Below are 22,637 nucleotides of genomic sequence, written 5' to 3' on the forward strand. Positions count from 1 at the left end.
GGGGAATGGATCCCTCCCTCTCCTTTACCTTCCTTCCCCCAATCCTTTACCCAAACAAAAGAGTTTGTCCCCCTTCCTTTCTCTTCCTTTCATTTCCTTCTATCCAAACAAAGTGTGTCCTACTTTGTTTGAATTAATTTCCTTATGCTATATTGCTATACGTTGAGAAGCTAGCTTAGCTTGGTCAAGACTTTCAATTTTCCTCATCACTCAATAGTCATATAATCATAATTAGCCATGCCTTAATTACATTTTACAAAGTAAACTTTAAATTTATTTGTAGCCTAAAACTAGCATGTGGCCAAGTATAGGAAATGAACCGTACCCCTAGTACTTCAACATTTATCATGTATAACTCTGTATTACATCACATCAATTTTTTTTTCTTTTCAAGTACGTTAACGTTACTATTTTTCTCTTTATTACAAACCAACACTTTTTCATATCAAATTTTAGCAATTAGAAGAAAGTGAGACATACAAAGGATAAATTTTACCACACTTTGATTATGGACTCAAGCTCAACAAAATTTTTGCTTCTTTACCCTTGAGACTCATAATTGTGTTAAAGAAAAAAAAAAAAAAAAAATTTGCTCCAGGTACATCGTGCATACACTAGCAAGCAAATAAAAATTCTCAAATTTTTCTAGATCAAATATAATTACATTTTCGTTAATTTTGCATTTACTTTGTATCAATTTTTTGTAAAAAAAACTTGCACATATACAACTTATAATATTACTTTATTTTTACATAATTTTAATTTTTCAAGTGTGAGGTGTCCGTGACACTATACTCTTTTAATCTCATCATTCAACCTCTAATATGCAACTATTTGAACCCTCAAAGAGTTAATTAAATATAAACCAAATAAATAAAATTAGGTTAAGCTAAACATTTAGAAAAAGTCAAAAGTAAACGCCAGTCAATCAGAAAGTGGGCCTCTCAGTTTACTTACACCAATCTTTTTTCGCAATTCACCGCAATTCACTTCATTTTTCTTCTCATTCTTCCCCCATTTTCTCTCTTCACTTTCTCTTACTTTCCTTTAAACCTCCTCTGTTTCTTCCCTAAATTCTCTGTTTTTACACCCAAAAAAAACTCATCCATTTAATCAAATTAATAATCAAAACATAAAATAATGCCTAATTTTTCCAAAAACTTCTCTTCTGTTTCACTTTCTCATCTCTTCTCTAATTTAGTTTCCCTCGATCGTCGTCAAGGTAAGTAATTTTCAATCTTTCTCTCTTTTCCTCTGTTTCTATACTCTGTTTTTAGTTCTTTTTTTTTTCAATATTATTAATTAAGAAAAGAAAATCCCTTTTTTTCTTGGGTTCTTATCATCGTTTTTGTAAATCTCTGTTTGATCATTTGGGTTTTTTTTTTTTTTTTTTTGAATTTTGAAATCATGTTAAATTTTCTTTTTTTGGAAAAAAAAATTAGGGCGAAAAATTGAAGATGATTGGGAATACATCAAAATTCTCGATCGTGAACTCAGCTCCGGCGATGAAAGTGATGATAACTCCGTCATTGGGGTAGGATCCAAGATGGGTGATCAAGAAAATTCCCAAATTCATGCGAAATATAAGGTCATCATTATAATTTTTTGTCTCTTATTTATTTTTGGATTGGGTGGAATTTTTATGATCATTTTTGTATGTTTTATATCATATTTTATAATTTTTGGTTACCCCTTTTGAATGTTTGATATTGTTGATTAGTTAAGAATGGTAAAAAAAAAAAAAAAAATAAAAAAATAAAAAATAAAAAATAAAAAAACTCATTTTACATGTTTGGTTATGTATTTTGTCATTATGTGTGCTTTTGAATGGGCACTGAAATTAAGATAGACAACTTTTAATAATTGATTGTTTATAGAAAATCATTGAACAATTCAGCCATAAATAGTAATGTAAGTTGTTTTAAAAAGTTTGATCAATAATAAGAAATTAAGCCGTGTTCGTGTTATCACTCGAAATACTTAGGCTATGTTGGTATCAAAGGAAAACATTTTGAAATTACTGTCTTCATGGTACTTAGGTTTTCGATTTTGTCCTTTGGAAAAATCATATTCGACACATGAAAATGATATACGATCTTTTACATCTAAATAGTAGATAACGATGTAACACAATGTGAAGTGTAACATTTATGGAGTATTAAGAGTACAAAATCTACATTCGGCCCTTTTGATATAATTTGTCTAGAGTTTAGCTTACACAAAATTTTAAAAATCCGCATTAAGTCTTTTTCTCTCTTGATTGCAATTTCTCTGAGTTTACAGATGTTTAGTGCAATAAAATGCTTTCTTTCAGCTTTTGAAACATCGGCTAGTTGAGATTGGGATTAATGCACAGTGTTTCTTTAACATGTTGTAGCATTCTTTTCTGTATTGTTTAGATTAAATGCACAATAATGAGCAAGGCAGAAATTCGTCGATGCCTGGAAGATAGAATAACAACAGTCTCTACTGTCCTTTTATTGCCAAGAAATGAAGCTGCTATTCTTCTGCAACATTTTAAATGGTAATGATTGATTGCAATTTGTTTCTGTTTTAAGGACCTAGGAATTATACCCTTGAGTACTAACTATGTGCATCTTTAAAGGGATGTCAATCGAGCCACTGAAGAATGGTTTGCGTGTGAAAAGAAGGTGCGCGAGGCAGTTGGTCTATTCGTGAGTCCTGTTATCGAAACCCCAACTGATGCAGTTGTAGTAAGCACCTCCATCAACCTGATATGTTCATACTATATAGTTATATCGTCAGACCATATATGTTTTTTCATAATTGGTAATAAATAGGACCTTCTCTTTACAGATTGCTTGCAGATTATGTCGTGCAGAATTTCCAAGAGATTTGGTGTTTTCTGTTTCCTGTGGTCATCAAATATGTCGTTCTTGCTGGGAAGGTCAGAAAATCATCTCAATCCTTTTTAATTATTTGTATTCTATCGCGTTAAGTAGCTTTTGCTCAATCAACTATGCTAGTGGTGCTAGCTTATTAAGCTGCATCTAAAGTTATTCATTTTCTTGTATAAATATTCACAGGCTACATTAGAGATACAACTATTGATGATCCTCGATGTTTCAAATTGCGTTGCCCTGAATTATCTTGCGATGCTGCTGTGGGTCTTCCCTTGATAGAATTTCTATCACCTGAGGATGTTAAAATCAAATTTGAAAAACATGCTCTTGATTCTTACCTCGCTGGCATCCGTGAGGTGTGGTAAATTGTAACTTTCATTTGTTTTTTTAGGAATTGTTATTTTTTCTATCCTGAAGATTATTATGTTGCTATAATCCAACCCATTTGTGATGTTTCTTAGGCAAAATGGTGTCCTTCTCCTGATTGTGATTCTGCTGTATTCTCTTCTTATGCTGAAGAAGGAATGGCTACTTGTCGGTGTTTACATAGTTTTTGCTGGAAAGTAAGATGTCTCTTGATTTCTAAATCACTATTTCGTTAACAGCTAAATCATACAATATTTAGGCAAATAATACGACGCACACAAACAGATTACTTAGTAATGGATGATGATTATGCAGTGCTCTCGGGAAGCTCATGCACCTGTTGATTGTGACACTGCAACTGAATGGATGTCTGAGGGCTCTCGTCAGTCTGAGATTTGGTATGATGATAGTCTTTCGTAACATTTTAATGCTGCTTATAATTTTCTTGTATATAGTTTTCAGTTGCTGAGATTTTTCCATAGGGTGTTAGAAAATACAGTGGCATGTCCGAAATGCAATTCCTCCTATGAGAAAACATATTACTCTACATATGTTTTCTGTGCTGTCTGCAAGCATGGATTTTGCGGGTAATGTTGCATATCAACTCCCTTGTCTACAAATGATTGAATGAATTGAAGTACTTGCTGAACTTATTGTATATTAATAACATTTAGTTACTATCATACTTTCAGTTTTTGTGGTGGAGAATGGTCTGATGGTAAACATGAAGGTCAAAACATTTGGGACAATCGATGTCATTCCAATGGAGTAAGTTTTGGATTTCCTTAATATATATGCATTTGCTAGCATTGTTTAGGATATGTCAACTTCTCAATTATGGCTGGTTTTTTCAGGATAATGATGCTATAAGCCACCTTAAGAAATCCCTCGAGAGATACTATCTTCATTATGAAGGATGGACTACCTGTGAATCGGTATTGGACAGATTATTTCCTTTAACTACATTGAGATGGCAACTTAAAATGATATTAATATAAATACGAGCATATTCTAATTACCACTGAACCTAATATCAACTTAAAATGATATTAAGATTATTTCCTTGCAGTCTAGGGCAAATGCGCTATCAGACCTGAAGGTGTTTCAAGACTTACAGGTTAGTATTGCTAGCATGTCATGAACCTATACTTGTTGAAGCCGAAAACAAATCATCTTCTATAGCTTTTGGTAACTAATAACACTGTATACGTTTATTGTCCCTCTCAGCATGACATTCTGTGCTTCAATTATAGCCTCTCTTCAAAAGAGGTCAACTTTATTGTTGAAGCACTAGGACAGGTTAGTAACTCAATAGCTACTGTGATATATTTTCAACCATGCAACACTGCTACTAAGTTTAATTCAAGGTTATGTTCCTCATTCTTATGGTTTTTTAGGTTGTTGAATGTTGGCAACTTTTGAAATGGACATACGTGTATGGATATTATTTGCCTGATAATGAGCACGCCAAGAAGCAATTCCATGAGTTCATGCAAAGTATACCAATTTCTGTTCGCAATGTCATTCCTTGTCTATAGCATGTTGTACCTGTTAAAACTTTCTCAACTGTTTGAATCGTTAATTTTGCAGAAGAAGCAATATACTTTGCTAATCGACTTCATAGCCATGTTGAGGAGGAACTTGAGGCTCTCCTGCACGGAGATGTTTTCGTTGGAAAGTATTTGGGATTCCGGAGCAAAACCATTAAGTTGACCAGGTATTTACTATTTACTTTAAGCAATGTATGATATTTGTTTTTCGTTTTGACATTCTCTTCTTTTTCATGGAAATCTTGGTGTATCTTGTATTCATCTGGTCCTGTTTCCGTGCTTGTTGTTGATGCTGATTCTTGATGATTGATTTTGGGCCGTTGTTTTTGTTATTTGGTCTAACCTGATTTAAAAACCAGGGTGATAAGAAACTACTTTAATCTACTGGCGGAGGGTTTAATGGATGGACTGTCAGAAGTAGGAAGTATGCCAGAGTTTAGCCCAAGGATGAAGATGTCACACGATCTAGGAATAAGCAGCAGCTGCCAAACAAGTCCAAATGCAAGCGAGAGGTCAATCCCAAGGCTGAAGTTGTCACGAGCTCGAGGGACATACAGCTTCGGCCAGATTAGTCCAACTGCAAGTCCGAGCTCCAAAATGATGAAAGTGGAAGGTGACACTGACATCAGCAGCCCAGCTAGCAGCGTAAAGTCTGATGATTCTTGGGTTATACCGGAACCTGAACTTCAATCTTTATCCTTGTCTGATTGTAATTCTTAAGCCACGCTTAGTCCAACAAACTTCAAGATGTTCCAAACATCTTCAGTAGAAAAAACAGTTAGAAGCACTAGTTGATCATATTTGTTTGGTTTCCTAGTCTTCCTTTTGACAAGTCTTTTAGAGATTTAGACTCATATATTGGCTATGGTTCGGTTGTACAGCACTCAATCCTTAAGCTTTCGCTTATGTGGTAATCAGGAATTTGATTTTGCAGTCTTGAATATCAAGATACAGATATATGAAATGTAAATTTGACACAAGTTTTTTTTCCTACCATAAAACTTATCCGGATTGAAAGTAGTCCTAAAATTGACTCTTCTTCAGTTCTTTGATTGATCATTAAGCATTCATCTTTTTAGTAGTACTGAGTTCTTGTTTTAGCTTTGCTGAAGTGATGCGATAAGTCTATTAGACATGCATGACATCATGTAGCCTTCTGTTGCATAGATTCATTTAATTCACCAAATTTACACCAAATGCACACTTGGTAAAACCAATCCGATCCGATCCAATCCAATCCAAGGTTCCCCTAACTTAATTTTCTTTCCAACTGGAATTGGTTTACATAAAGGTATCATGGACATACTTAACTGTTTATTTATCATGTAATATCATATTACTGATCATTTTATCGGGTTAATATATTGTACCCCATACTCCCATAGTGTATGTCTCAATAGTCAATACAATGCATAAAAAATCAACGAATAATTGTCCTAACACTGTACTTTTTATTGTTATATTTTCACAAGGACAAATCCAATGATCAAGGACAAACTTACTTTTAGAGTTGTTACTTGTTAGTTGTCTACCTTAGCTTGTGAAATAAAAAGGAGAAGAAGAACAAAGTAGCTTTCTACTACAAAACTAGTTTAGTGTAGTCCAACTCAGAAGTTCCAAAACAAAATAAATAACAAAATCTGCCTAAAAAATAAAGCAGGAAGCTTAAAGTAAACTTGGATATGATCTCTTTCTTTTTCTCTTTCTCTTGAGACTACACTAGTATCTAATTCCTCTGCTTCTTCTCTGTTACCAAACAGAATATCAATGTCTCAATTCACCCACCATTTATCTTGTAAACCCAATTCCCTTTGTAGACTTTTCTCCATATTACCTTACTTTAATCATCACCAAGGCAAGTATAGTGATTTTTTCCACTATTTCTTCTCTATATTTGAGTGACTTTTGCTATTTTTCTCTATATTTTTCTGTTCATATACTCTGTTTTTCCTCTGTTTCTGTACTCTGTTTTTTCTCTGTTTATGTACTCTGTACTATGAGTTTAAGTTCTGATTACATTTCCTTTTTTCAACTTTTTTGAAATTAGGAGGCAAAATTGAAGATGATTGGGAATACATCGAGATGCTTGATCGTGAGCTCGGCACTAGCAAAGAAGACAAAGATGCTACAATTGATCAAGAATTTGAAATGGGTGATCAAGAAGATGACAAAATTTCATCTTTCCCTTCAATCCAAAATGAGAATCATGCTAAGGTCAATTTGTTTTTTTAAAAGCATGTTCTCTTTAACTCAGATTTGCAGTTTCATTAACTTGATTGGTATAAAAGGTACAAGATTATATGTGAAGTTGTAATGATTATAAGCTTGTTGTTTGATCAGTCATTCAGATTTTTCACTTCTCTTATCTTGTATTGCTAGAGTTTACTGTTATTTTGATTGAGTTATACGGTGTTTCTTTACCTTGTCATTGCAATCTTTTGTGCATTGTCTAGATGAATTACACTATAGTGAGCAAAGATGATGTCCGTCAACGCTTGGAAGATTAAATTACTAAGGTGGCTACTGTCCTCTTGTTGCCAACTGCAATTCTTCTGCAACATTTTAAATGGTAAATGAGCAAGAATTACTGTTTATATCATTGAAAATATGCATAGGTAGTTACTAAGTTTCAACCTTACCCACCGGATCGAGTGAGGAGGCCTATCTTCCAGGAAAGGCTTACTCTCATAAGCAATTACAATATACAAACAAGCTTTAGGCACTTCATATTTTAAGGTATGAACTTATGATATTTTCTGCTCAACTGCTTTTCTATTGCAATATAAACTTTTGGTGCATTTTTAAGGAATGTGAATCGAACTAATGAGGAATGGCTGGCATGTGAGGAGAAGGTCCACAAGACAGTTGGTCTGTTTGCGAAACCAGTTGTCGAAACTCCAGCTGATGCAACTGAAGTAAGCTACTCAAACATGATTTGTTCATAATCTATTGACCATCTTATTTTATCAAATTGATAATTAATGAGGAGATGTACAAAGTACAAATTTTATCTATTTGCAGATTGGTTGCAGTATTTGTTTAGCAAACTTTCCAAGAGAATTGCTGTTTTCTGTTTCATGTGGTCATCAAATTTGCCGGTCCTGCTGGGAAGGTCAGGATAAGTTTCGTCAAACTTTTGCCTTAGTGAAAATGATACATCTAGCTGTGAAACTTCTAAATTTTCTTCAATTTTGTGTGTCAAAAGACCATTAAGTTGTACGAGCTAGTAATTTTTTTTGTTATGCATTAAGGGGTACTCATTCTCTTGTCTCACTAGTCACATACTCTTCTGTACTGTCATGCTTTAAGGACACATAAGTGAAGCAATCAATGATGGTCCTCGATGTTTGACATTGCGATGCCCAAACCCATCGTGTGATGCTGCTTTGGGTCTCTACTCGATAGAACTACTATCATCTAAGGATGATAAGAACCAAGTTTGAAAATCACTTTCTTAGATCTTATATCACTAGCAGTCGTAAGGTATTGTAAACTGTAATTCATTTCAAATTCAGGTCTTCTCAATTTTTTTGTTTCAATGATTTAATCCTTTGTAATGTATGTTTTTGTGTCTAAGGCTAAATGGTGTCCTGCTCCTGACTGCAACTATGTTGTGTTTTCTTCGAAAGTGTAGAAGGCAATGTTACCTGCCGGTGTTCACATTGTTTCTGCTGGAGCGTAAGACTTTTCTTGATATATGAAACATCATTTGTTCAAAACTTAATAGCAACACTATACAAAATCGATTATTATTATGTAGTGTTCCGAAGAAGCTCATGCTCCTGTTGATTGTAGCACACTTACTGATTGGATGTCAGAGGGAGCTCGTCAGTCAGAGAATTGGTATGGAGTTATTGCATAACATTATGAGTGATAATTGTCATTCTATTTCCTCGAGTTTGCATATTTTGATATTTATTATATTTTGCTTGTAGGAAGTTAGCATATACAACGCCATGTCCAAGGTGCAATTTCAATGAACAAATATTCGGGTTGTATGTAAAATGCACCGTATGCAATTTTGAATTCTGCAGGTATCTACTTTGCATGTTAAGGCCCTTGTCTATATATATCAACTGAAAAATTTGTCGAACTAGTTCTTTCTTTCTTACGAATTTCAAATGGTAATGTTTTCAGTCTTTGTGGTGGTGATTGTTGGAGTTAAAAAAGATCCGAAATTTGTAGCCTTAATGAAGTAAGTTTTTGCACTTTCTGAATATGCATACTGCGGTAATGTTTAGCATATGTTATATCGTTTGATATTGTTGTTTTTTTTAGGATTATTATGTTAAAGAGTTTGCTAGGAAATCCCTTGTAAGATACAATCATTATTGCAAAGAATGGGAGATCTGTATTCGGATATTAGACTAAAAATTACTCATTTAGGACATTTTATTCAATAATTTTAAAACTGCCATTGAATTTAGATCTCTTTCTTGTAGTATAGAGAATCTGCGCTTGCAGACTTAATGTTGTTTCTAGATACGCAGGTAAGTATTCTTAGCAAGTCATGTATCTATATATATACTTGTTTGCGCGGTAGCTAATAATCATATACTTTGTGATTTTCTCAGCTCCAAGTTTTGTGTGGCATATACAGCCTTTCTCCAAAACAACTTGACTTTCTTGTTGAAGCACTACTACAAGTAAATTATTTGTACATTAAGATAGATCTTACTTTCAATATAAACACTTGTAAGGCGATTGTTCATTCAAGCTAAGATTATGTATGTTTTGGTGGTTTTTCTTAGGTTGTCGATCGTTGGCAACTCTTGAAATGGACGTATGTATATGGATACTTTCTGCCCAACGACGAGCACATCAAGAAGTGCCTCTTTGAGTTTATGCAAATTATACAAACTTTTGCTAGGATAGATTGTTAATGTTATCTTGTTATTCCTCTACAAGTTAAAACTGTTCTTAGTTGCACCCTTATACCTCAGTTACGATGATTTTGTACCACAGAAGAAGTCGTGGTTCTTGTCAAGCGACTTCATAAGCATGTTGAAGAGGAGCTCCAGAACTTACTCTACGAAGATGTCCCCTTTGCAAGAATCTTAGAATTCCGAAACAGGATAACAAAGCTAAGCAGGTATATCCTGTAGGTCATTTATTGACTATTCTGATTTTTTTTTGCGTTCAAACACCTTCTCTTAACTGATAATAAGTGTTCAATGGAGATCACTCAAATCAAGGAGATTTACATAATTTAACACAGACTAATCAAAATATTCACAAATGTGAATTAAGACACTGTAAGGTGTTGCTAATTCTTACTGATTGTATTTGCTTAATTCAGTATTTTTGCTGATCAAAAATTCTAATTTGGTTCAAAAAACACCAGGGTGACAAGAAACTACTTTGATCAATTGGTAAAGGGTCTAACGAAAGGATTGTCAGAAGTGTTATGCGTCCCAAAGCTAAGGCCAAGGCTGCAAATGTCACAAGAGCGAGGGCAAAACAACAGCTATACTGCTTGAAAAGCCTGACCTCCAGAGTCGCCGTAGAAGAAGGTGACAGCAACATCAGCAGCCCAGTCAGTAGCACAAAGTCTGAAAATTCAAGGGTTGTATCGAACCTAAAGTTCTGGTTGAAATCAAGCACGAAATGATTAATCGTGAACGTGATTTTTAAACCATGCTTGGCTTACTAAAACATGTAGAAGCTAAAGCACTAAGCACATATGCTTTGTAATTCATGGGATGGGCTTTGTTGTAAAAGAATTAATCCTTGGTGCATAGTGAGCATCATGCAAATGTGTTCATGATTTAATTTGCGATTAACTGGCCTTATTGGCATCAATGTCTTTACTACGAGTAGCTGTCATATTTTTGTATTACCGATTTACATATTAACACAAAGCTCACCCCATAATATGGGATACCAAGGGATATAATCATCTGCATCTCTCTGTTTTTTCACTTTTTCCTAACATTTTTAAATTCAACACTAGTTCTATATTACTTAGTCTAGCCTTTGACATTCCAACCAAGTCCCATGATTTGTATGATTTTCGACAAAAAAATTGTGAAATCTATGACTCTTTGTACAATAAAAACAATGTGAAAGTACCAATGAGGTGTATGTACAATAGGTCATATCCTCACAGGTTCGAATTCATCATCCTCTATTTTGTATATTGTACAATAAGTATTACTCCGTAATGCATAGTGGCTCATTTGGATCTAAAACAAATTTACAATGCGAAAGTGGTTTGTTAATAATAAATACTCCGTATTTGATAATAAGAACAATGTTATTTCAATCAATATTTAATATTGCAGATATGGCAAGTATAGATGTAGGAAAACATGTCCTTACCAAAAAAACCGTCACCTTTATATAAATGCAACAATATGATTACAACATTCTTACAAATTAGTCATTAGATTATAAGTCTAAATCCAAGTTGCGGGCACATCCTGAATCGATGCATTCTTGCTTATCAATCCTTTTGAATTGGTGGACATGGATACATGGTGTCGAATCCACACGTCTCCAGACCAGGGAAATGAAGATCCCCAAGTTTTTGTTTTACCTTCAATGCAAGCCCTCCTAGAAGTCTTCCTTCTACCATTACCACATTATTGCTTGCTAAGAGCATCATCCCAATCATTAATGCAAAACACGCCATCTTAATCATGCTTTGGTTGTTGTTAACCCCCTTCATCTTTATTAATTCAAATTTTAATTGAATGTTTTTATTAAATTGATGAAGTTTCTGGTTGATTTTATGTTGCATGGAATATATATAGAGTTTTATTTAGTTATTATTTGATAGCATATGCTTAATATAGATCGAATCAGCTAGATTTTTTTTGAGGAATGAATGACTTGGTTTTGATTTGCACTGGTTGTCATTTGTACGTGCCAATCAAGATGGATAATTAGACAATAGAATGGTGTAATATTACCTAAATTTGAGTTGGAAATTGTCCATACAAAGGATTCTTGAATGTGTAAAAGGGGTATTTTACAAAATAAGAAGGTAAGCATTGTAATCCAATTAAACAATTGATAATGATCTGTAATTAAGTAATAATCAATTGATTCAATTCCATTTCAACCTCTATTGGCTAATGGCCTAGTGCAAATTTGGGAGATGCTCGCGCTAGGGTTACAATCAATGTCATCTCGGATATTTTCATGGTCGGGAGCAAAAATTAAAAAAAGACCCCTAAACAATAGAGTCGTATCGTATAAAATTACATACTTGTAATATCTAGATATTTTGCTAAAGTAAAATTCAAAAACTAAGTCGCCAGACTTGCCACCATATAGAAACATGACATACGAGTATTTTTAATAGTTTCCATGGTCTCATAATTTTAAGTGTATCAAAGGAACAATCGTATCTAATTTTACAATCTAAATATTCTCATTGTATTACGCATGAGATTCTCGTGACATCATACGAAGTACTCCGTATTAATGTTACACAAGTTAAGTAACACAAGGCCACCCCTTTTACACATTCAACTATTCAAGTATCCAGCGTAAACTGTAAAATACAATGCCTACCTCCTCCATATCATTGACAAACCCCAAACTCAACATATCTTCAGAGGAATGCAGAGTATAAACCAGTCATTACAGCAAATTTCAGACAGATTGCAGAATGTATGAAGATCTTAAGAAGACCATTAAATACCCACAATTTTTCTCTCGTCAAAAAATTTAGCCCCATTCAACTTGCTTTAAAGAACCTATTCAACGACTCATATAACCTTACCTATGGCGATTATGGCCATCTTCTTCAATATTGTGCCAACCATCGTCTCATATTACAGGGAAAACTACTTCATGCTCGTATTGTTCTCTTCAACTTTAGCGTTGATAATTTTTTGGGTTCAAAACTCATCAATTTTTACGCTAAAACAGGGCACATTGTTCATGCACGGAAGGTGTTCGATGAAATTCCCCACAGAAATATTTGGTCTTATAATGCTATGTTCATAGCTTATTCATGTGATGATAAGCCAGTAGAGACATTGAGGCTGTTTTCTTCTTTTGTAAGAAATTCAAGTGTTTCAGTGAAACCTGATAATTTCACTCTTACTTGTGTCTTGAAGGCGTTGTCGAGCTTGTTTTCGGATGGAAACTTGGCTAGGGAGATCCATTGCTATGCGTTGCGACGTGGGTTTGAATTGGATTTGTTTGTTGTTAACCCTTTGATCACGTATTATGCAAGGTGTAATGAATTCGGTATGGCAAGAAAAGTGTTTGATTTGATGAGAAAGAGAGATTTAGTGTCATGGAATTCCATGATTTCAGGGTATTCTCAAGGTGGGTGTTATGAGGAAAGTTTGAAGCTTTATAAGTTATTGTTGGATGATAAGAATTTGAGCCCGGATGGCGTGACCGTGGCAAGTGTACTACAGGGCTGTGCTCAAAACAGGGATCTTGTTCAAGGGGTGGAAGTACATAAATTCGCGGTAGAGAAAAATATTAAAATTGATACATTGGTCTGTAATTCAATTATAGGGATGTATGCTAAATGTGGTAGCTTGGATTATGCTAGAGAGTTGTTTGAAAAGATGAGTGAGAGAGATGAGGTTACATATGGCTGTTTGATTTCTGGCTATTTGGCTCACGGTTTTGTGGAGAAAGCAATGGATTTATTCAGGAGGATGGAAAACCCGAGTTTGAGTACATGGAACGGCGTGATTTCTGGTTTGGCACAGAACAATTTTCATGAGATCTCCATTGATTTGACGAGGGAAATGCAGGATTGGGGTTTCAAACCTAATTCTGTAACAGTTGCAAGTGTTCTTTCTGCATTATCCCACTTTTGCAATCTAAACGCTGGCAAACAAGTACATGCCTATGCTATTAGAAATGATCTCGAGGACAATATATATGTGGTAACTGGTTTGATCGATGTGTATGGAAAAGCTGGATTTCTTCGAGGAGCACAGCATGTATTTGATCAATCATGGCATAGGAGTGTAATGGTTTGGACAGCGATAATTGCAGCTCATGCAACAAATGGAGATGCTAATCATGCCCTTAACCTTTTTGATGACATGTTGAATCATGAGACTCAACCTGATCCTGTTACCCTCACTGCCATCTTGACTGCTTGCGCATATTCAGGTGATATAGACAATGCTTGGAAGATCCTTGAGGATATGCATGATAATTATGGTATACAACCATTAGCAGAGCATTATGCATGCATTGTTGGGGTTTTGACCCAAGTAGGAAAAGAGTCTGAAGCAGAGAAATTTATATCTAAGATACCCATGGTGTCTAGTGCAAAAGCAGTACGTTGTTAAATGGTGCTTCAGTTCAGGGAAGTCTACTTATGATCAACTGCTTGAAGTGCAATCAAAAAATTAAGAGTTGTATTACTGCCCCTGCAAACCTATCCTAATCGAAACCACCATTGTTGAAAAATGGGAAGCCACGAGTGTATGATTTGCTAGTATATGCTGTCGCTGCTCCTAAGACTAAATTCTTAACCTATCATTGAAGTATGCAGTCTAACCATTACAATGTCTTTGGTCGGAAGAGTTTAGTGTAATAGAGTACGGAGTGCTAACTAAAGAAGATAGTGAGACAGAAATATGATGAGCCCTAAAATTGTCATTCCTGAATAGTTATAGGGACTCCCAAAACACAATATTTTCCTCCATTGATGGTTTAAATTTGCTATTTTGCTTTGAAACGACAAGTTACTCAACTGGTCAAAACTTTTCGGGATGAAAAATATCCTCATTTTTGTACTTGTGTCATTATGCAAATATACGTCTGTTTTTTTTTTCCCATGTATCACAAGAATCAGTAAAAATGAATTGACACTCTGTTCACATTTTTATGTGGTCTGCATTTTGATTTATTATTTACAGCACAGACGCCTTCATCATTGCCCATGCTAATTAATAATCTCAAAGACAAACTGCACTCTGAAAGCAACAATTCAAGATCTAGACGAAGACAGTGCAAATGCACAAAGCTTTCAGAAAGCCAACTAAACTGTGTAGCTACCACATACTTAAGCATTAGGTTTTGTCTGATAAATTACACTTCCAAGACTCAAATCAGAAGGAAAAAAAAACAGAACATGATTGCTGTAAACCTACTGAGAAGCTAGATATTTTTTTAAAGAACTCATGAACTTAAAACCCCAAAAAAAAGAGGAGTGAATTTGAGAACTATCTCAATGTCCTGTACAATGTTTCCTGAGCACCTATGATAAGGATGCTAAAAGAGAATTGACCAGTTAGTCGTCTGCCCTCCATCAACAATCTCATGCCTTCCATCCATAGCCCATATTATCATCAAGGTCATTGCCAAAGAATCCATTATCTGCAAAATCATGAGGCAAATCTGGAACCATGTCATCTGTCAAATGCAGATTTTGCGGCATTTCTGACGCTTTCTGATTAAATCCACCATTGGAACCACCTCCAACTGCTGATGAATCACTGTTAGCAGCTTTAAAACTGTTGTTCTTGCTTAGAGTAGGCCCACCACCTCCAGACACATTGCTCGATGCAGCTGGTGTTGCTGGTGTAACATTGCCTCCATATCCTAACCCATTTGCAGCAGCACTTGCATTCATAGTTTGCCCACCAAGGTTTTTCTGTTGTCCTGCTGCATTATTTCCGGACATATCCTGCAGTAACTGCTGAAGCATATGCTGCTGCAAAGCCTGATTGCCAGGTGACGGCTGCTGATTCTGTTGAGATAAACCATTACCACTCACGGTGCGCTGCTGTTGCTGGGCACCCAATTGTGGATTTGAAAATCCACCTACTGGCGAAGTCTGCATTGATCCTGGAAGGACACTAGAAGCCCCTTGAAAAGAGGAAGATGGACTTTGGTTATTATGAGAAGAAGATGCTTCCTGCTGAAGTGAGTTAGGATTTGAGTTCATGGAGTTCTGTCTCATCATTATATTTTGGTAGTTGGTCAGTGCCAAGGCAGCAGCTGCCTGCCCACTTAACGTGCCTCGGTTACCGGCAAGCATATTAGAGTTGTTGCCCATATTAGGGTTGTTGCCCATGTTAGAGCTATTCATCCCAGACTGCTGCATTGCCATTAGTTTATTGATAGTGTTTCTATCAGTGGGCAGACCTTGAAGACCAGCTAGTTGCTCCATTTCCTGAATCCTCTGCATCTGCAGCTTGGATGCAGAGCCATGTCGGGGATAACTTTTCAAACCCTCTGCATATGAGACAACAAGAACAAAATTTAGAAATACAATCAAAAGGAATTACAAGAATCAGATGAGCTAAAGATTAAAAACAAGAGTCGTGCAAATTACACAGGGTGTACCAAGCTTTCAAATATTTTTAGACTAAACGACCAATAGGAAGAGATCTCTAACAACAACAACAAAGCCTTAGTCCCAAAATGATTTGGGGTCGGCTAACATGAATCGTCATAAGGAACCGTACGATATAAAAAGGCACGGAAGAGATGTCCAACGCAAGACCTAAACTCAATCTAAGCAACAAAAGCCTCTTCCTAAAACCCAACTATAATCTTGTAAGAATCTTTATTGGTAGCATCAAATGTTCAACGCTCATAACATTCAAGATCAAATAACCATTCGTGATCAAATAACCATTCTCATCAGATATACACCATGGCTTCCATTCGACATTCCTGCTTTCCAATTTAAAAGCAGCAAGGACGACATAATTTCCACTGAGTAATGATCAATTTCACTGCTCAAATTTCAAGAACCATATGATCTTACATGCATTCAAAAATTGATTTTAACTGAAACCTACTTTGTTCAAGAACCAAGAGCAGAAGATAATTTAAATTACAACCTAAGGTTCAGGCCTCACAAATTTACGAACTTGAATATGGTTTAGGTCACAAGTCAAAGTGTCAGTGTCAAGTCAAGACCAGGCATCCAAACAGGTATGACCTATGGGATCAAAGAAACATAGCTAAAGTTTAACAATCTACCCGTATATTAGTTCACATATTTGAATCATCACTTTCAGTCCCATTTTCAGGCAGGGTTTTTCACAGATGCGCTTGAAGAGCATAATCATCTCGCCAAGCTAATTGAACTGTGAATCTCGAGGAGAGAGCTATAGATACATTCAGTTATGGTACTTATGGAAAAAATGAATGATTACAGTAAAGAAATGGCCAATAAAACAAACCTCGGAGAGGTGAACTTCCTAGGTGTAATTATTGACAAGACATGATGCTTTTAATGGATTTAGAATAATAAAGAGAGAGAGAGAGAGAGAGGGAGAGAGAGGGTAGGCAAGGTAAATAGCATAACCCTGCTGCCCGAGCTATCACAAATAAAACAAAGAAATGAATTTGGAATTTATTCTATACAGAGATACAAGGTGAACATATATTGCATTGATTTCCACAAATTTGTTGAACAGTGACATTGAGCCTAATGAGTGAAGCATGACAAGCTCACTAATGCAGCGCAAATTTTGTAAATGCAATGCGTCTCTTATAAAACGAGATTAATTAACTAAGTTCACAAAGATTCATACACTCTTCTGAAACAACTAAACATTCATCCGCTTTTGAGGATCAGGTGCAAAGGCTCAAGCCAGCGGACGGTGGACTTTGTTGACATGCATGCATTAAAAAATAAGAAAATGGATATACCCCTCAAGTAAATGACCATATTCCAATTAATTATATAAGTAATTACCTATAGGACCAACTTTATTGTCCCGGCAAAAATCTACAAGGTCTTTCATGCTATTGACAACCTCGGCAATCTGTTGCAAGAGTATATCAGATACTATCAGATCAATATACATTATAAGAAAGAATTCATCATCGGTGTTAACAAGGTGAACAAAAACGCACCTGCAAACACCTAACATATCTTTTTGAAAATCCCAAGTCATTGAGCGAGTGCAACTCCAAACTCTTAGCAAGTTGGCGACCAGCTGTTACAACCCTATAGCAGAACAATGATTTCAGATTTTCACTTTATAACCCATATTAGTTTGGTCGAATTGAAAAAATCAATACCATAAAATTACACAGCATTTATTTCCAAGAATCTTTATGATTTACTACAGGATCGACAGCTGAACTATGTGATATTAACTGTATGAAAATGTAATGGTAATATAACTACCACGTATATATAATACATTCCAAAGCCTTTAGGATGAAAGATAGTAAACAAGGCACTCCATACTGCACTTTTCAGCATATTATACCAGTCGTGACCGTTATTAACCTCTTGCTAAAGATTAATAAACTCACATATTACTGTTCGTTTGTAAATCTTGTGAAGAAACTCCTTCAGATCCACTGTCAGCAAGTGTGCTTTGACATTTTTGCGCAACCTGAAGCAGCTGGTTCACCTGATAATAAGCATATAACTTCTTTATTACACATTGACCATCAAGAACAAAAAAAAAAAAAAAAAAAAAAAAAAAAAAAAAAAAAAAAAAAAAACAAAACAAGACAAAACAACAGCTACACAAACAAAGATTAACCACGCAGAGAACTTGAATATTTAATAATACATACTCCATCCCAAAATGTAAGATTACGGAGATTAAGAGTAGAAGTGTGATATGAATATATAGAGGAAAAAAAAAAAAGAGAAAACGGGGTGGAGAGGAGGAAAACAACATTTTGATTGTCTTCAACTCTTCATTAACTTAAACAAGATGAGCAAAGTTTATCCACAAATATTTCAAAAACGAAGGTGTGAAGATTGTTAAGACTTGAAATAAGAAATGGAAAAAAGAAAAAAATTACCTGAGGGGCAACAAGCCTCCTAGGAAGTAGCTCCTCATGGCGACGTGCACAGAAGTCCCATGATAAGATCTGTGAATCAAATAAGGTAAATGTGCAAGAAGTAGAAAGGTAAAGGTACTGTAATTGGATATATCGCATTACAATACCAAACACATTACCTTTAATTCCTGGGTGAATATGATTCTAAGTTGACCCTCACGAACAACACGAAGTTGCTCATACACACTCTCCTGAACAGCTTTTCCATATTCCAACATCATTATTCCATTACCAAACCTACGTTCACGGGGCACATCGACAAACAAAAGTTCGTCTATCACGCCACTGCCAAATTTAATTTCATTGAGCCGTGGGAGTACTTCATATGTTGCTTCTGTTGACACACGAGAGAATAATAAGATGTTAGAAGCAAAACCATATATAGCATGTTTCTTAATCACCCTAAATAACTTAAGCAAATGAAATTGTGCATTGAGGAACAGTATATAGGATAAATAAATAAACATAGCAGCAAGCTTAATCCCATATTTGGACCAATAATATTCCATATTTGCACCCTCTCAATTAGTCTGCAACAAATAGACAGCTACCTGCGTTACAACTTTGCTACTAGACCACTTCTGTGTCATCTTAAAATTATAGCCTTCAGAATTCGCTATACAGAATATAACCAGTAGGTAACAGATGAAGAGCCTCACACTCGAGTCGCTAGACATTTAGTAAATCACAATTGTTTAGCAAAAAATCCACATTTAATATTGGTTCCATGTAAGATGATGAGAGAGCAAACAATAACAAAATCTAGAATAGCTAAGAAAATAAATAAAAGCAATCATCTCTTCTCAGTCTTTAAAGCAAAGTGTAGGGTATATTCAATCATTGACCAAGTCTCAGACTATAAGATGTCATTACAGAGCACAAATTAGCATGCACTCCAAAATATTCTCTTATGTAGAATCAACCATGGCCATGCTATCAGAATCTAGCAAATGAAACTAACATGGAACACATTAAGTACCTATAAATATATGGAGAAACTATCTCTCATCTGATGAGTTCTCGTAAATAAACTAGGCTATTTTAGAGATAATTGAAGGTCACAATAATTCGTCATCAACAAGAATATACTAAAGGCAGTATAATTCACCTGCAAGCAACAGTTACATAATTTGCTTATTCCAGATATTTTTATCCATGATACAATAGGATTTTAAAGCAACACAAAACAATAAAATGTATGCAGAACACAAACTTACCAAACCCCCTTCCAGACTTGGAGCCACATATGTCACAGTGCCAAGCATCCTAGGTCATGCAAAGAGCAAATATAAGAACTCAGAAAGATCAATATATTAAAAACAACAGAAGAACTGAACGGTCGCTCCAGTTAAGAAGATTTCGTAACTAACCATAGCAGCTTGTGGGAAAACCCCTAATGCATGTTGTCCGACATTTTCATACAGAGACAAGCACCACCGTTTCTTAGCACGGGGAGCGTAGTATTCTGCCACAAATTTTCTCCAATAAGCAATAGTGTTTTCCTGTTAACACACATAGAAAAATGAGTATAGCCAGAAAGGGTGACACTGCTAGTAAGATGAAGAAAACGACATGCTATAATAAGAATGCCTCACATGACGCAGAGAGAATTTCAGATTCAAAGTGACCATAAATAACATATGTTAAAAAGAGCAATGTGTACAACTACAATCTGCAGCAGTGACAGTACAGTTCAGAAGACAAATAATAATTTAGCAGCACTAAGATACAAGTAACAACTCACTTGTGGTCGTTGCCGCTGATGATAAAGGTATTGCATCAGACGACGGGCACATACGCCTCCAGTATCTTGTGGATTCTTCATAGAAACCATTTGTTGTTGCACGTTTTGTTGAAGTTGCTGTCTCATCTGTTGCTGTTGCTGTAACTGAACACGCTGCATTGGTGGCATAGCCTGCAAAAATTGTTGCTGCTGCCTTAGCCTCTGCTGCTGAAGGATAGCTTGCAACTGTGGGTTATGGCTTTGCAACTGCATTGGATCCGGTCTCTGCAGAAATTGTTGTAAGACTTGCTGTTGCAAATAATCTTCTTGCTTGATATCCAACCGCGGTTTTTTCTGCAGGTGGGATACATTAGCAGGATCTTGGATGAATGAATTAGGAATCCTCGACCCCAAAGAATGTGCGAGTTGGCCTGTTTGAGAAGTTGGCAACGATGAAGCACCAGAAGCCCCTTGTGGAAACTGATGTTGATTCTGAATAGCTTGTTGAGAATTAGGGTCGTGATGAGAACCCTGTTGACCTGTTGTTGGCCCGTCTATTACAGAGGAGCCAGAAACACTAATATTATTGGAAGTAAATGACATTGGTGAAGCAGGCAATCGTAAGTAAGATTCTGTGTTGATACTGGCACTTCTTTGCAACTGGGGACCTCCTGAGAAGGCTGAGTTCGCATCAGTGACCAAAGAACTAGCTCCAACACTTGGCCCTGAATTAGCCACACTGTTCAAAACCGTCTGATTCAGGTCGCCAGAAAGTGGGCCTAGGTTTGAGCGCCCTGTTCCAGAAATTGAATTGGCAGTGTTCCCAAAAGACGAACTCAAGTGAGAGTTAATTACATTCTGAGACTGTGAATCTCCTTGGAAAAAAATACCAGAACTTGCTGAAGATTGAGACAGTCCTCCAGCCACCCGAGAAGGTGCCATGAGCGGCACCGACCCCTGATGGCTGGAATCCAAATAGCTCTCCAAAGCCAGGCCTGATTCCCCCTCTTTTCACCAAAAACTATACCCAATTTCCTCAAGTAGAGCTACATACAGAAACCCATAATAGAGCCCTCACAGTAAACCTCGCAAATACAATATTAGAACAGATTATATTATCAATTCCCAACACTACAACAAAATCTACCCAATCCAAAAGCTCTATATTACCCAAGTCGCTCGGTCGTACAGTGATTTGTTTGTTTTCCTTGACAGCCTTATACTCTAGTGAAAACACAAACCAAAGCTACAATCAGCAGAAGCATAACCTAGTGAACCAGCAATCAAATTCAATATTTAACAAATGTTCATCTTAGCCTAGTCATTAGTTGAATTATCAACCATATAACATAAAAATCTATCCATAATTAAACCAACTTCTAAACTCCAAGGCTGCTCTGTTAAACCTTCATAACCCACATCATTTCTCAACAAAACAACCATATAATATAAAACCTAGCCATGATTATTGAAGTTAAAGAGTTAAGTTATCAACTAGGAAAACCCTAATTACTACCCACTAAAAAAACAAAAACAAAAACAAAAAATAAAAAAGCTAACCACATTAAAGAAAAAAAATTCTCACCTTGTTTTACCATAAAAACACACAACTAGGCATCAAATCACATCATTTCCTAACAAAATCCATCAAATCCAACATCAATAATAATATAAAAAACCCAAAAAATACATACTTTAAATCTTTAAATTAAACTTTATATTTCCAAAAATGGAACCAAGAACTTAAATTACCATAAGCCCACCAAACAAATTTATCACTTTAATTAAATTAACAACTCAAATCAACAAAGATTTAACACCCAGATGACTAGATTACACAAAAATCAAACTTTAATCAAATGATAATGGGGAAAAATAATGCCAAAAAAGGAAATTGTCAAGATAAATTAAGAAATGAAAACAATTATACCAAAACAATTGCACTGATCACTGAAAAATAGTGCTGAATTTGAAGAGAAGGAGAAAGAACAAACCTTTGAAAACGGCGAGCTAAGAAAAAAAGCTGAAGCCTCCGGAAAAATTAAAAAAAAAATGAAATACTAAAATTAAAAAAGAAAAAAGAAGCTGAAAATTTGGGGAGGAAAGAGAAAAATAAAATTGGAATACAAACCAATTTTATATAGCTAGCTAGGAAAGTAAGAGAGACGGGGTTACCGACTGCACCAGTAAACAGGAAAATGAACCGGCTATAACCGGTAATATAAGACACGTGGCATCTGTTAGGTTGGTGTACGTAGTCGGTGGCAAAATCAAAGCGGAGAGTAAAAGAGGTATGTGATGACGTGGCTAGATCTTATTGGTCAAAGGGTTAATACCGGATTAGAGTCAGTGGGATACTCTGTGACGCCGTAC

The 22,637-nt window shown here is 35.6% G+C and overlaps 3 protein-coding genes and 1 pseudogene across 4 annotated transcripts; 3 read left to right on the top strand and 1 right to left on the bottom strand.

The window, feature by feature from the left end:
- Positions 1-980: 980 nt before the first annotated feature.
- LOC110697103 (probable E3 ubiquitin-protein ligase ARI8) lies at positions 981-5,813 on the top strand. Its single transcript, XM_021874446.1, has 16 exons — positions 981-1,222; positions 1,443-1,588; positions 2,400-2,524; positions 2,606-2,714; positions 2,818-2,908; positions 3,048-3,220; positions 3,326-3,427; positions 3,546-3,628; positions 3,713-3,817; positions 3,923-3,998; positions 4,085-4,165; positions 4,300-4,347; positions 4,458-4,529; positions 4,628-4,727; positions 4,821-4,947; positions 5,140-5,813. The coding sequence occupies exons 1-16, from the start codon at positions 1,141-1,143 to the stop codon at positions 5,498-5,500; spliced, it is 1,881 nt and encodes a 626-aa protein (XP_021730138.1). The 5' UTR covers positions 981-1,140; the 3' UTR covers positions 5,501-5,813.
- A 521-nt stretch (positions 5,814-6,334) lies between these two features.
- On the top strand, positions 6,335-10,685 carry LOC110697104 (annotated as a pseudogene).
- Positions 10,686-12,211: 1,526 nt separating this feature from the next.
- Positions 12,212-14,840, top strand: LOC110697107 (pentatricopeptide repeat-containing protein At2g37310-like). Its single transcript, XM_021874449.1, has one exon. The coding sequence runs from the start codon at positions 12,403-12,405 to the stop codon at positions 14,056-14,058; it is 1,656 nt and encodes a 551-aa protein (XP_021730141.1). The 5' UTR covers positions 12,212-12,402; the 3' UTR covers positions 14,059-14,840.
- LOC110697106 (probable transcriptional regulator SLK2) lies at positions 14,730-22,400 on the bottom strand. 2 transcript variants are annotated; one of them, XM_021874448.1, is made up of 11 exons: positions 22,259-22,381; positions 21,850-21,898; positions 20,286-21,488; positions 19,912-20,043; positions 19,759-19,807; positions 18,661-18,875; positions 18,503-18,571; positions 17,999-18,099; positions 17,591-17,684; positions 17,430-17,499; positions 14,730-15,952 (listed from the first exon to the last, which is right to left on the bottom strand). In XM_021874448.1, the coding sequence occupies exons 3-11, from the start codon at positions 21,204-21,206 to the stop codon at positions 15,033-15,035; spliced, it is 2,571 nt and encodes an 856-aa protein (XP_021730140.1). In that variant the 5' UTR covers positions 21,207-21,488; positions 21,850-21,898; positions 22,259-22,381; the 3' UTR covers positions 14,730-15,032. The 2 variants fall into 2 exon arrangements, with proteins under 2 accessions (XP_021730140.1, XP_021730139.1); XM_021874447.1 differs by lacking the exon at positions 21,850-21,898 and having other exon boundaries at positions 22,259-22,400.
- Positions 22,401-22,637: the final 237 nt, after the last annotated feature.

Source organism: Chenopodium quinoa, unplaced genomic scaffold, assembly GCF_001683475.1.
Source record: "Chenopodium quinoa cultivar QQ74 unplaced genomic scaffold, ASM168347v1, whole genome shotgun sequence".
NCBI classification, from domain to species: domain Eukaryota; kingdom Viridiplantae; phylum Streptophyta; class Magnoliopsida; order Caryophyllales; family Amaranthaceae; genus Chenopodium; species Chenopodium quinoa.